Source organism: Lycorma delicatula, chromosome 1 (genome assembly GCF_047948215.1).
Source record: "Lycorma delicatula isolate Av1 chromosome 1, ASM4794821v1, whole genome shotgun sequence".
Classification (NCBI taxonomy): domain Eukaryota; kingdom Metazoa; phylum Arthropoda; class Insecta; order Hemiptera; family Fulgoridae; genus Lycorma; species Lycorma delicatula.
The window spans coordinates 303,795,091-303,810,272 of record NC_134455.1 but is presented as its reverse complement, the minus strand read 5'-3'; the positions used below and the strand labels follow the sequence as shown (position 1 = coordinate 303,810,272).

The window sequence follows — 15,182 nt, the reverse complement described above, 5'->3', positions numbered from 1 at the left end:
AACGGGATGTATGAAACCCACTCCTATTGAAAAGTTGCGCCCGAGCGGCAGGCATGGAGGAACCTGGAATACGTCGAGCTGAAGCCGAGTACATTGAACAATTCAGACAATCTTTCGATAAACGACATACAATGTACCAGATGGAGCGACCACCCCCTCCGGGACTGAAATCGAGAAAGGGATTTTTGAACTCTACATCTATCGAGCCCCTTCCATGGTTCCCAAAAAGAGCTCCAACACCTCCAGGACATGACCTGGACTGGCAAACGTGGGTGACTTTAAACCGGCTTCGAACTGGGGTTGCACCAACCAGAGTTAACCGCGCTAGATGGCGTCAAATAGAGCCTAACAACCTGAACTGCGAGTGCGGTGAGATTCAGGACTCTGAACATCTCCTAAAATGCACCCTCTGCCCAACCAAATGCACACTAGAAGATCTGTGGCAAGGAAATGCTTCTGCAGTTTCGGTGGCACAATACTGGTCGCAAAGGTTTTAATGTCTCATCGCTCAGACAAGAAAAAGTAAAAGTAAAGTTTACTGCTGGTGCTTCAAGTTACTATAAAAATTAAAAAATTTTGCTAATTTGTGGAGTCACAAAAAAGACTTCAAACTTGAAGCCGAATGGTACTATCATCCCGTGGAAAACGCCTGTGATGGTGTGGGAGGAACAACAAAATGAGAGGTGGCAAACGCCATTACACAGTCAGATACTAAATGTTGATAAAATATATTCATTTTGTAATCACAAGCTGAAAAACATCAAGTATTTTTTGATTAAATCAGATGAGATAGCTAAGATTTCAGAAACTCTAAAAACTCGTTTTGACTGTTGTGAAAAAGTTGTTGGTACTAGAAGCTACCACAACTATGATCCTGTGTCAGAAAGCATTGTAAGATGTTACTTTACTTCAGACTACAAGAAATATGAAGACCATCCTGTGTCAAGTATTGTACCACTTTCACTTAAGGAAAAAGACTCTATTGCTTGTGAGTATGACGATCAGTGGTGGATAGGAGAAGTAGTTGATATTAGCCTAAAAAATGACGATGTACAGGTTCATTATTTCCACCTAGCTGGACCACGTACATCATATCAAAAGTCTAAACAAGACAAAATGTGGGTACCACATTTATAGATATGGTGAACTAACTACAGTGACTTCTCACACAATTTCAAGAGAATTATCAGAAAAGATTTTACAGCTGTTGGTTAACCACACTAAATAATAACTTTCATTTTTACAAAAACAAGCTGTTTCATTGAAGAATAATTAAAATTCTGCTACAGTTTATTTTTTCTTTGATTATGTTTACAAAAATAAACAAATATAAAAATAAAAATGAATTCTTGAAAACAGTTTTAGGGTACTCATTGAAATCTCAGTTTGGGTACGTTTTACAAGCATTTTTGAATCAAAATTGTGTTAGGTTACAGGTATTGGTTAAGTTAACATTAAATTACGACCTATCATTAATAATTTATAAAAAAAAACTATTTATGGATATTGAAAACACCAACTTCAACAATGTAGAGGCCAAATATAAAAAAATTAAAGTGCAAAGAAGACAAGAAACCCCCTTGGAGCACTTATTTAGTGAGTCAAAATGGTATTGCTTTTTACAGGTTTTTCATGACTTTTCAGAGGTTATAACTTTTTTATTAATACAACACAACAAACTTTTTATTAGCCATAAACATCTACAAAAACACTGGAAGTTCTGCAAATTAAATTTTTTATCACCAGCCCCATTAGAGTTATTTGAAACCAAATTTGAATTTTTTTTAAATATTAGTTTTCAAAAATTCATAAAACTTTAGGGGTAAGTATATCACCATTAATATTATTTATAGTACACTACTAACATATACATACATATAAAAAAATAATTCAAACTGTGTATGCCAATCCCTGCCTCTTGAAAAAAATTACCAAAAGTGAAATTTCACTGCTTTTCATGTTCAACTTAATTGGTATCTTCTCACAGAAAGAAGAGAGATAGGTAAGTAAACCACTTTTGTTAAGATCAATAGTTTTTTAGTTATGATTTTTTCCATAAACCCTTACAATCACAAAAATAGATGTGCGCACTGAAACAAAAATGGCCACCACACATAAATTGCCAAAAAATAAAAAAAGGTCTTGAAACATGTAGGAAACAAGTGAGTAAGTTTCAATTTTTTTTTGAATTGGTCAAAGCAAACCAGCTTATGTTTTTTTGGGACACTTCAAATGGATTGACCCTGAGAACATTGGGAATTAAGAAAACAATCACTCTGTCTGCAATGGTTCCTCATGAACATTAACTGATCAACCGAACAGGTAGAGTGTCTAGTAAATGTATCTAATGGGAGAGGGCAGCATTGCCAACCAACTTGTCTGTAGAAAATAATTCTCTTTTTTTTGGATACCCCCATATACAAATAAAACTTTTAGCTGCATATGAGAACCATTAAGAAATATAGATGAAAGAAGGTTCATAAAAGTATGGACATTAAAAGATGGATGGTGGTAAAAGAGTTCAGATGTGCAAATAAATGACAGAGTAATAGTGATGAAAATAGAAACTGAGATGAGCAATACTTTTCTATTTCTGGTAAATTAATCAAATCATTAAAATGAAGAGATCAAACGAATATGAGTTAAGAATGACGAGAACTTATAATAGAAGACATAAATAAAATTATGACTGAAAGAACTTCTTTTACGTCTCCATGGATATGTTAGAGATTATGGGCTTAGAACAGGAATGAAAGACATTTTGGATGAGTTAAATACAAAATTAAATAATACATAAAGTAAAAAGTACCTTTTAACATCCCCATATCAATGGAAGATTTATAAATTAAAAATGTGTGGTAATAAAAAGTTTCAGATTTACAAATGATTAACATCAGGTTTGGAAATCAGTGAAAAACTATTGGTTACTTGGAGCAGTTGTCAAGTGGCTACAACTTGTAATGGCAAAGTATTCTAAAATTTGTATAACTACACAGGAAGAGAAAAAATGGGTAGTTATAAATATAAATTACAGAATGAGGAAACTTCTGATCTGTTTTAAATTGTATTGGAGAGAAGAATGTTAAATGCAAAAGTAAAAATATTAAAGCAGATCAACAAAGAATGAAAAAATATTTAATTAAATTGCTAGTAGAAAGAAAGCCTAAAATTGATAAGGTGAAAATTCCAGAAAGAAATGGAGTAAAGACAAACATTGTAAAAATTTGTCAAATAAGGATATCAAATGAATTAAGTGCTAAGAAATATTATAAATAAAGGAGAGCCAAAGAAACTGAACAAGATGATACACAGAAGACTCTGGGAAAAAAATTCATAAATGAAATGTTTAATTAATTATGCTTAATTAATTTATTTACTCTCTCCTAAAACAGATATATTATTTATCTACATTAATTTGGTGTTTTTTTTTAAATTACTGTTTTAATATGAATCTAATGATATTGGAATTATTGATAACATTAACTGGTAAGATATAGAAAGAAGTCTTCGCATCTTGGAATCAGAGGATAGACTTTTATCATGGTCTTGCTGCCAGCACTAAAGGTGCTAAATGTTATTACACGATCAACCTCCAAATGGCCAAGAGTTTCAGAAGATAGTCGTTGGGACTTTTTGCCAAAATAACCTTTCTTTGTCTGTTTAGACTACGTAACCACCGTAAGGTATACTTCAGAGGGTGATATCTTTGAATGTAAATGAACTGTAGTCTTGTACAGTCTCAGGTCCGCCGTTCCTGAAATGTGTGGTTAATTGAAACCCAACCATCAAAGAACACCTGTATCCACGATCCGTATAAAATTGGCTTTACTAGAATTTGAACCTTAGAACTCTCAACTTCGAAATCATTTGATTTGCGATGACGGGTTCACCACAAGAACTACCCGGTGGGTTGCCAGAATAACCTGTCGTGCTGAAATTCGTAATTATATTTTAAAGTGGATTCATAAAATTTACAGATAAATTAAATTATCATTCCATTTCATATAACCTTTGTAATGCAAATATAGATTTGAAATAAAAGAAAATAATACTATGAAAATGCAGAAAATAATATGGAAATGAAAATATTTCTTACTACCATCCAGTGTAGACAATGCTGTAAACGCTATAATTAAAATTTTCTGTAATTAAAACTATACATTTAGAGTCCGTAAAAGTAAAACAGAAGAAAAATTTAAATATTAGCTCATTTAATAACAAAAATGTAAGAAATATAATTCAACAAACCCTACTTCTAAATATATTTTTTCTCTAAAATTATTTATAAGAATTTAAAATGAGACAACCAGAAAATATATGATTTTTTTAAAATTACGTATCATAATCCTGTGACAAAAAAATTACAAACATTTAAAATTAATGTAAGTTCTCCAAGTTGTAGGATATTTTTTATTTCTCTTTTTCCCTGCTACAACCTGTTCAGATTTGAGGGAGAGTTGTCGGTTATACGTTCTCGAATCCAGTTGGCCGTGATTCCGCTTTACTGTTGAAATTCTTTGTGTATCAGAGCAGTGAATTTTCGTTTTGTGGCGTTTTAATATATATACATACATATATATTGTGCAAAAATGTCAGAGGATTCGAATCAGAATGGTACAGAGAATGGAGTTGTGCCTGAAATTGAATTGATAATCAAGGTATTATTTTTAAGTAATGTTATGTATAACTTTTTGACTTGTGTATTTGACTCCCTCGTTTTAGTTTATTTATAACAAGACATAAAATTTAATGAGTAGAGATTTTTTAATTTTTTTTTCTCCGTACTGTAAAAAATTCATAGAATCATGTTAGTTTATGTAGTGCTCGATTATAATGGTAGGGCCAATTGGTGGAAGAATATGCCCACGCCCCCTGTCGACGTTAATGTATGTTCTGTGCATCCTGTTATATTCATACTGGTGTACAGAAACTGCGTGTTGAAGCTAATCTTATGTTTAAAAGACCTGAATGAATTTAATGAATGTGTTAATTGTTTACTTTGTTATTATTTTGACAGTTTTAGTTCCATAGAAATGCATTTTCACTTTACTGTATCAGAGGTCTACTGCAGCTAACATTTCTTTGAAAAAATCCGCCAACTTTTTTTTACACTCAAAATTACTGGTTTTGTTGTTACGGTTTATTTGCTGAATATTTATAGGTGATTTACTTCTTTATACTGAATCTGTTTATATTTGGTTGTAAATTATTATTTTATTATTGTTTGAATAATAATTTTTTAAATATAATGCCAAAGTTCTTTTTTCAACTGAATTGCTTTTAGTTATTAAATTGTATTAATTTAATGTGACTTGCAAGACTCGCAGACTAATAAATGTAAATGGTCATATCTAAAATTATTCTGCCTGTTGAGAATGATGTTGGAGTTGCCAGTGTACTGTTTTGTTTACGATTAGTTATTTTATTTTTATTAATTACCCACACCTAGTTAAAATTAGTCAACTATAATTTTGCCATTACTTCCATTTTGTATTGACATATTACACTACAACACTTAGTCTCAAAGTGCTTACACTTTTACAAGGTTTTACGCAATAACGAATTTAAAACTATGTTAGTTTGTATGTGTTATTGGTAGAATGAAAGCAAACGGTTTTTAAGAATAGATTGTAGAATTTGTGTAACCTTGTTTGAGTTTTTCTCTCCTAACTGTCAGTAGTTTTGAAAATTAGTGATGATGTATTTTAAAATATATTCTTGTTTACTATCTCTATAAAAGTCCAAAATTTTGATCTAATGTGAACTCTATTGCATGTTAGATTAATGCTAATAAAATTATAAGAAAGTAATTAGTTTTATTTTAAATATTGTGGTGGATGACTGCAGATACACTGTTCTTTAACTAGGCTATGGAAAAGAAATCCTCTTGAGTGTTTTTTTTTAATGAATCTTGATTGTAATTTGTTATGCATAAACATTGTTTATATTTTGGTTATACAAAGAATTAAAATTAATATCTCAAGGGGTTTGTATAAATTATTTACCGAAGATTAAGTTAAGTCTATATATATTTAAATGACTGCATTTTTTCTTATCTATATTATAATAATAATAATAGTGATATTCTTATGTAGTGCAGTATATCATGTCATATGCCCAACAAGTAGTATTTGGCTATGTATGCCTGATATTAATTTCATTTTTTTTGTCTTTCATAAAAAAACTAAAATAGTGTATGTTAAATAATTATGAGAAATTTGGATGTAATGTTTTAAGTAGAGAGCTCAATTGTGTTATTAAATAATCCCATAGACTTTAATCGTTTTGTATGACGAACTCTGTGGAACCTCATTCCATTGTATAAATTATTAAAATTCATTGCTATATAAGTATAGTATATAAATATTTATAATTCAAAGTGATGGCAAGTCCAGTTAGATGAAAGTGATATACTAGACTCATCACAAAGATCTGCTGTGTATGAACATCATTATTCTCAGAGAAAATAATTTAATTGGTGGTACTGGTAGTCTCCTATTCCAATATCAGAGCTATATCAAAGGCTTGGATAGATACTATTAAAAAAGTACATAGAACACTCTCTTTACATATTTTCTGTCTATGATTTTCATAGTCATATTTTCTTGTATGATTTCATACAAGAAATCATATGCCAATCAAATGGTAAATTGATCATTTACCAGTCGCCACATAAAAACTGCAGTCACATACAAAGATAACGATATCTGACAAAATATATACATTTCTGCAATATGAAATGTACAAGTTCTGTAAATATAATAAACACAACCTAAAAAAATCAACAAATGTAACACTGATTAAATATTTTATTTAGTACATACTAATTTGATTTCCTAACCTGTTAAACTTGACTGCCGTTAATACCATCATTGTTACAGGCACTGTGTTTATAGCCCTGAAAAGATTTTCTGGAAGCACTTTTCCAAGAATTTAGAAAACAAGGTGTAGGTTTTTTTTTGTGTAAATCTTCATTTGTTACGCTTATCTGGACATTTATTAATTCAGAAATGAAAGTTTTTATTTTATTTTTCCTATTGAAATGTGATATTGTTCTGAAAAAAAAAAGTAAATTACACTGTTTTTTTATTTGAGCTTATAAGGGATTATGAAATTGAAATTTTTTAGATGTAAAAAATTCCAAACCTGATTGGCATTTAAACCTGGAACTTTCCGGACAAGAGGTATTAGATGTTTAGATGTATACAATTTACTGTAAGTGTATATTTTTGGTGAACTCAACATCGCAAATCAGCTGATTTTGAAGTCGATAGTTCGAAGGTTCAAGTCTTACTAAAGTCAATTGCTTTAATATGGATTTGAATACTAGATCGTGAATACCTGTGTTCTTTGGCGGTTAGGTTTCAATTAACCACACATCTCAAGAATGGTCGACATGAGACTGTACAAGAGTACATATATGTACTACACTTCATTTACATTCATTCATACATATCATCCTCTTAAGTAATTCCTTACGATGGTTCCAGAGGCTAAACAGAGAAATAAAAAAAGCATATATTTTTATTCCAAGCTGGAAATGAATATTGCCTAATGATGTTTCCAACAATATTGAGGTAGTAAGGTTTTAGTTAACTAAACATGCAACTTAACCAATTTGGTAAGAATTTTTTCCTCTAGTAATTACAGCATCCAAGTAATGTTTTTATCATTAGAGTTTTTTTTATTTATAATGCTAAGAATTAAGTTATAGTTATCTACTGACGATGAACATGAGTAAATGGAAGCACCAGTAGCTGGTCAGTTGCTGTAGTTAGTACACTCATTTCTCTTTCAGTTTAAATATAAAATGCAAGTCATATCTCAACATAAAAAATAATAATAATGTAATTAATATTCAAGATTATTTGGTTAGCTGTTTAAAGTCTGTGAAAGAAATCAGCGTTGCAGAGAAGAAAAAAGAAATGTTGAAGATGAAAATTATTGTAATAATTTATTTAACAGTAACTAATACGTAATTGTGTCATAAGTGTTTTTAAAGCTCCTTAAGCCATAACTTTTCATTGAAAGATAATTTCATTTGCAAAAGTTATTTAAAAAAAAAATATCTATTTTACAAAAGAGTAAGAACCAATCAATCTGTACTGCCTTGTTAAGATTTTGATTTGATTTCATGTATTGTGTGATTATTGTATATGTGCTTGAATAAATCAGTTTTATCATAGAAATGAAGGAAGCCCTTGTGAATTTATGGTAGTTAGTTATTTTAGCAGCATATTCCAATTGAAACAGATTATGCGTTCTATTTTTCCTTGTAATAATTTTTTTATTTTATTGGAGCTGCAGAGTTTGTAAGCTTACATTCTCTGTCGTGGGCATTATTCTGTAACATTACTTATAAAGTGTCTTGTTAATATTTTCATCATTGTTTTTAATTTAATGTATTTATGTGTGTCCTCTTAGACTGAGTTACATATTTTTCTAATAATAAGTTGTTGCATTTACAGTTGCTTTTATAAAATAGCAGCATCAACATTAGGCTGCTTATTGAGCCAATTTAAAAAAATGTATTTTTGTTTGGTAAAAATATTAGTTATCATTTTCTTTCAAAAACCTAATGTTCATATAAACTCGTAAAACCTAGTGTATTACGTAGTTTTCATATGTTGAATTATCTAAATTAAAAAAACGTTACTGATTAGACTGAGGCCGCAATTAAGGAAAAGTCCTACAAGCTGTGCCAGCCTTGAGGACTTGTAATATGCTCTTGGATTATTCTCTGAAGTTTACAAAAAAAATTATGTTATTTTCAAAGATACTAGTATTATAAAATTTGTATTTATAAGTTCGTAAGTGTAGAAGCATGTCGTAAAAATTGTATAATTCCAAAGTCAAAAGAATTAAGGAAATAATATAAGTTTTATGTGTCGTGTGATAAGTAATAAGTTTGCCTCTTGCTAAATTATCGAATTACGGAGCGTGGTTCCTCAATAGACACCGATAAATTGAAAGGATTACACTTGTTTCCTCACTTTATCCATCATATTTTCAAAAAAATATAAACAGTAAACTGTTTTTTCTTAATGCTGTCCCATACAATATAAATTTTCCTGTCGCTGTTACTATAACGTGTTAACTGTATAAAATTATTAATTTTTGGTTTTATTATAAAAAGCGGGTAAGCTTACACATACCTATTATCCACTTCCTTTTCATTCATGCATATCATCCTCTGAAATAATGCCTTACGGTGGTTCCGGAAGCTAAAGTGACGAAACAAGTGTAATCCTTTCAGTTTATTGGTGTTGGTCTAGTTGTGAACGCGTCTTTCCAAATCAGGTGATTTGGAAGTCGATAGTTCCAGCGTTCAAGTCTTTGTAAAGGCAGTACTTTTATACGGATTTGAATACTATATCGTTGATACCGGTATTCTTTGGCGGTTGGGTTTCAGTTAACCACACATCTCTGAAATGGTCGATCTGAGACGGAGACTGTACAAGACTACACTCATACATGTCATCCTCTGAAGTAATCCTGATGGTGGTTCCGTTGGCTATATAGAAAAATAAAAAACCTTCAGCTCACTTGATGTAGATGACTACAAGCTGGAGTTTTATTCGTGTTCAACGAGTAAGGTTTGTTTTAATCGAGTTCATATTCGACGAATTAGAAGAATTTTTAATGAGACATGTTCATCTTGAGAATGTTGGGACCTGTGGAGCCTGTACATCTTTAATGTGATTTGATGAACGGTGACTGCTCGTAGATTTACACCATCGGATTTTGTTTCCTACCTCGAACCGCATAATAAGCCGAAGAGCTTAGTGCTTATTGTATTACCTGGATTCTTGACCCTGCTAATACAATTGCAATATACATTCAGAACATTTATCTCCACTGCCACCGTAAAGCTACCGATTAGAAGCAGCAAAAGTTTTCACGGTAATTACCGCATAATACTGAAATCAACGGGACACTTCGGTTACTGGTTCGGTTGTACAGCGTTATTTATTTTTATGTTTTACTTTGGTGCTTTGAAAACTACAAATTTTCACGAATGTTTTATGATTTTAGAACTAAAGTTTTTCATCTTACATTTAGTGAAATGTTATTTTAATGTTGCCTTTACATAAGTTACAATAATAGACTTTTTCCCATTTTGTCCGTTACAGAATGCTCTTATTTTTTTTTTATTTAGTCTGCGCAACCACCGCAAGGATGATGTGTGAATGAAAATGAAGTGTTGTCTTGTACGTTCTCAGGTCGACCATTCTTAAGATGTGTGGTTAATTGAAACCGAACCACCGAAGAACACAGGTATCTACGATCTAGTATTCAAATCCGTATAAAACAGTAAACAGCCTTTACTAGGATTTGAACCTTAGAACTCTCGACTTCGAAATCAGCTAATTTACGATTAGACCAACCCGGTGGGCTCATTATAGCATACTCTTTATAATATTATCCACACATGTACTTTGTTAGTGGTTTTTTTTCTTAGAAGTTTATCCGAACGTAATTTTGTATATCAAAATCAAGAAAGAGAATTTAAAAAAGATATATAATTTCTTTTTAGCTGAATTTCTTTTACTTAATATCAACTTTTTTTACTGTGATTATTGTATATTGTTGAGGAATGATTTTCTTTTCTGAGATCGTTAATATTTCCTGTATGCAGTTCTCACGGTTTCTAACTCTATTGGAGTTTGTCTTTCCTCTTATCATTTTTATTTATTGCTCTGTAATATCACGTTTATTGTTCATAATGTTTTTAGTTGTTTTATTTCTTTTTTTTTTCTTATAATTTTGATTATGTTTTAAATACTGAACAGAATTAGCGTGAACTTTCGTTTGGTTAATTTTAAAGGTAAAATTCACTGTTTTTGTGATAGAGGGTTTTTACGTTGGAAGATAATTTTATAGAACTACGTATTTCACTTTGATATTCTAATAATGATTTTGATATTTTTTCTTTTTTTTGTATTAAACCTGGTCATCAGTTTCGTTGACATCTTCCTACATTTTATGAGATCATTTTGACGGTTTACTTTCTACCTAAAGAATGGTGTTATAATTATTAGTTTTATTAAATTTAGTAATCGGAAATAAAATAGAATAATGATTTTTAAGATTCAATAGAATCGAATTTTTCCCTCTCAAAATGTTATTTCTACTGTCTGTCGTATAGTAGAAGTTAACACAACTTTACTATTTTGCATTAAATATTTGCCGATGATTTTGAAGTTTGTAATTTCTTTCATAATTATTTTAAAACGTCGTGGGTAATTTATTTTGTTTCCTGATGGTTTTACTGTTATTCTATGAGATTTCATTTGTTAATTTAAATTTAAATTTTGGGTCGGCGGACACATCGTCTCACTGGTGATTTGAAGGGGTGGTATGAGAGAGTGCATGGCTCGCTGGGATACAGTTTTACGCAGTTCCTGGCGGGCCACGGCGGCTATGGATCATAGGTTTAACTTGGACCGCTTGGACATTTGCCCAGATTGCGAGGAAGAAGAGACTTCAGATCACGTATATTTCTGGTGCCCGCGTTTCACGCAGGATCACTTGGAAATGTTAGACACGATGGGTCGTGACCGTATGTTCACGCCGAATGAAACTCAAGGGATCCTGTTGGAAGGTGAGGAGAACTGGAGAGCTGTGTAAGATTTCACTAGGAAGGTGATGGCTAAACTATGTGCTACAGAGGTTTCTCGTAAGGGAAGGAGACGTCGGAGGGTGCCGGGTCGGACAGGCTTGCGGCTGAGCGTCTTGTGGGAGGGGGGTTCTCCTGAGCATCTGCAGGTCGTCTTGGTGCGACGAAGCCGTGGGCACTCCTTTCGTGGAGCCGATGATGTCTCTCGCTGTTACTACATCGAAGAAAGATATTCTCCATTTGGTAAGTACTGTGTTTTGACAGTATTTGGGTGTTTCTTGTAGCTTTATTGCGTTTCGTGAGTTTTGTTTGTGTTTTGGTTTTTCCTTGATCTGTTGACGTGTTTTGTGCGTGGTTATTGATCTGTTTGGCTCAATTTGTTATCTGTGTGCGATTTCTAAGTTTCGTTTTGTGGCGAGTGCGTGTTTGGGTGTTCCCTGTGGGGCTTGCGGTGACCGATTGTGTGTGTGTGTGGACGTTTCCCCCTTCCAGAAGTAATTCCATATAAGCGGTTTCCAGAAGGGGTGATTAGCTAGGGGTGGAGGTTTAGTTGGTAGTGTGCAGGAAAACATATGCAACTCACCGGGTTGGTCTAATGGTGAACGCGTCTTCCCAAATCAGCTGATTTGGAAGTCGAGAGTTCCAGTTTACACGGATTTGAATACTAGATCGTGGATACCGGTGTTCTTTGGTGGTTGGGTTTCAATTAACCACACATCTCGGCTATGGTCGAACTGAGAATGTACAAGACTACACTTCATTCACACTCATACATATCGTCCTCTGAAGTATTATCTAAACGGTAGTTACCGGAGGCTAAACAAGAAAAGAAAGGAAAACATATGCACTTATTAACGTCTTGCGGAACCTGTACCGAACCCGACACTGCCTTGGTGCCCGTAAATGTGGTTCCTCCACCTCTTAAAAATGTTAACCTGCAACAGGAATACAAATTTTTAAAATTGTGTAATGACAGTAAAAGTGAACGTGTTTTTGCACACTATGTACTGGAGAGTTTTCTGTTGCACATAAAGGAAAGGGTGATATTGAAGACCACGTGAAAATAGCTAAACATAGGAATGCTATTAATTAATGTTACTGCTTCAGCAAACATAAGAGATTTTTTAAAGCCAATGATGAGAATAATAAAAACAGTGATCTGGAGTGTGCTTCTAAAGAAGCTACATTTTCATACCACACTGCTAGACACGAACTCAGTTTCAAAACATCAGATTGCATATCTGAACTGGTTAAAAAGTTACTTGACACAAGATTTTCGAGGAATTCAAGTTAAAATTTTAAATTTCGATGAAGTGTCTTAAACTGCTCAAATTTTGACTCTGTATCTTTTGCAGTGTGTGAAAAAATACAAACTTGAAGAAAAGTTGGTTTGTTCTATTAATAACACTAACAGTAATTTTGGTGGTTTGAAGAGAAAGGGGAATGAAAATGTGTTCAGAAAAGTTCAAAGTGATTTAGATAGACTTATTTTAGGAACTGGTTGTTCAGCTCACATTGTACACAATTCAGTATAAACAGCATGTGATTCTCTACCCCTGGACACAGACATTATTGTTATAAAAATTTTCATATATGCACAGTAAGAGTAACAAAACGTAAAGAGTTCTGTGAATTTGTAGAAACAGATTATAAAAAAGTTTTATTTCATAGCAGCAGATTTCTTAGTTTGCTACCTGCAACAGAAAGAATTGTTTCCATTTTTGATGGCCTAAAATCATACTTCTTATCTTATGAAAATGCCCAAAAGTATTATTTGATTTTTTTTGAAAATCTAGAAAGTGTACTGTTTTTGAAATTTTTGTATGGTACTCTACATTTATTTAATAATGTAGTTCTGAAATTGGAAGCTAATTCTACCACAGCAACAGAAGCATTGCAGACATATTCTGAATTAATTTGTCAAATCAGGAAAGAAAAACCCACAAATTTATACCATCTTCTGCCAAAGAATTGCTGTGTACTCTAAAAGAAAATAATGATCAGAAACAAAACTTCTTCTCAAGCGTGTAGACAATTTTTATAATTCTAGTATCCAATACTTAAAGAGTTGTGGAGAATCAGTTTTGATAAAGTTAGTAAGTTTCAGTAAATAAATAAAATTTAGCAACTGAAATTGCCTGATTTGATTTAGAAGTGAGTGCACAAGTTAATGAAATTATAAAAGATTCCGTAAATATTGATGAACGTACATTATTGAACCAGGTAATTCAAAAGCACAGGGTAGGTTGTGGTTCAAGTTCTGAAAAAGTACCAGGTACTATTGAAGAGAAGTGGAAAGCAATTTTTAAGGTGTTTCAAAATACTGATATTTCATGTTGAATATTTCTAAAACGGTTGAGTTTGCGATGTCTTTGCCTGGGACATCTGCTTCAGTCGAGAGAGTTTATTTCAATTTTGGGGAACATTTGGTCTACAGAAAGGAATATACTTTTCAGTATCTACTGTTAAACATCTGCTAAATGCTAAAATTAATTCAGAACTTAATGTGAATTTTATGATTTAATTAAAACAAACAAACCGTTTCTGAAAAAAGTCATGTCTAGTGAAAAATACACTGAATAAATGAAGTTTAATGTTTCAGTAAACTGTTCAGACAAATTTTAAGTCATTTCAAAAATATGTCCTGGGTTGGAACCAAAAAAATACGGCAAGCCTAATGAGATGATGTGATTATAGATGTGTCTTAAGGATGACAGACGCTTGGTAAAAGTTTGGAAATTAGACCAAAAATATAAAATAAAGAAAACACTTTTAGCTTACGACAAAGAATCCAAAACCGTTATATTTTTATGTGGACGAAACAAAAATGCTTTCATTATATAATGGTTCGTAAACATATAAAATACAGACTGTGAAGAGAACTATATTCAACACACCTTTTCAACCGTACAAGAACCTTCAGCGTAATTTTTAACGCAACAGTGCGCACTCGAACGATAAAGCTACGTTACATATGTTCTAGTGTGTGTATCCTAAATATGCATACGTACACTACACATTCAAGGGCAGTTAACGTACCGTTTAATTGGTCAATGCGATCTACAATGCTGTGTTGCCAAGACTAAGCTTACTGTTGTAATTCTATTAAGCAGCACGCGATTCTGTTATCGCTAGTTATAATCTAATTCTAGAAGAAATTAAAGTTTTAACGATAAAAATCTGAGCCGTCAATAAAACTAAAAGAATAAAAAGAAAAAAATTGTCGTTAAATTTATTTAAACTAGAAAGTTATCGGTATTAAAAACGGTTTTCTTCAATCATAAGGACTATTTTCTGATTTCTTTCCTTGAAACGTAATACAGTATAAGGAGCTACGGAAAGAAAAAGAGTTCTTATAAATGCATCGTAGACCGCTTTTCTAATTAGCCGTCGCACAGTTAACAAAATCAAAATATAAACCGTCTCTCCAAGGTGTCCAGTTCAAAAATAGAAACAGAAGGAATCCCTCGACCACCACCAGCTGTGGGTAACTTCAAAATAACTGTAATATCGCATCGTACATCAGAACAGAATCTTTAAACATTTTGTCGGAGGAACGAGC

General features: G+C 32.2%; 1 protein-coding gene across 1 annotated transcript in view; it reads left to right on the top strand.

Annotated features, from left to right (window-relative positions):
* The first annotated feature begins 4,468 nt into the window (after positions 1 to 4,468).
* The window catches only part of Clic (chloride intracellular channel protein 5), a 171,963-nt gene continuing 161,249 nt past the window's right edge, over positions 4,469 to 15,182 (top strand). The window contains exon 1 of the mRNA XM_075380482.1: positions 4,469 to 4,658. Coding sequence (XP_075236597.1) covers positions 4,590 to 4,658 — 69 coding nt within the window. The 5' untranslated portion in view covers positions 4,469 to 4,589. The remainder of the gene's footprint in view (positions 4,659 to 15,182) is intronic.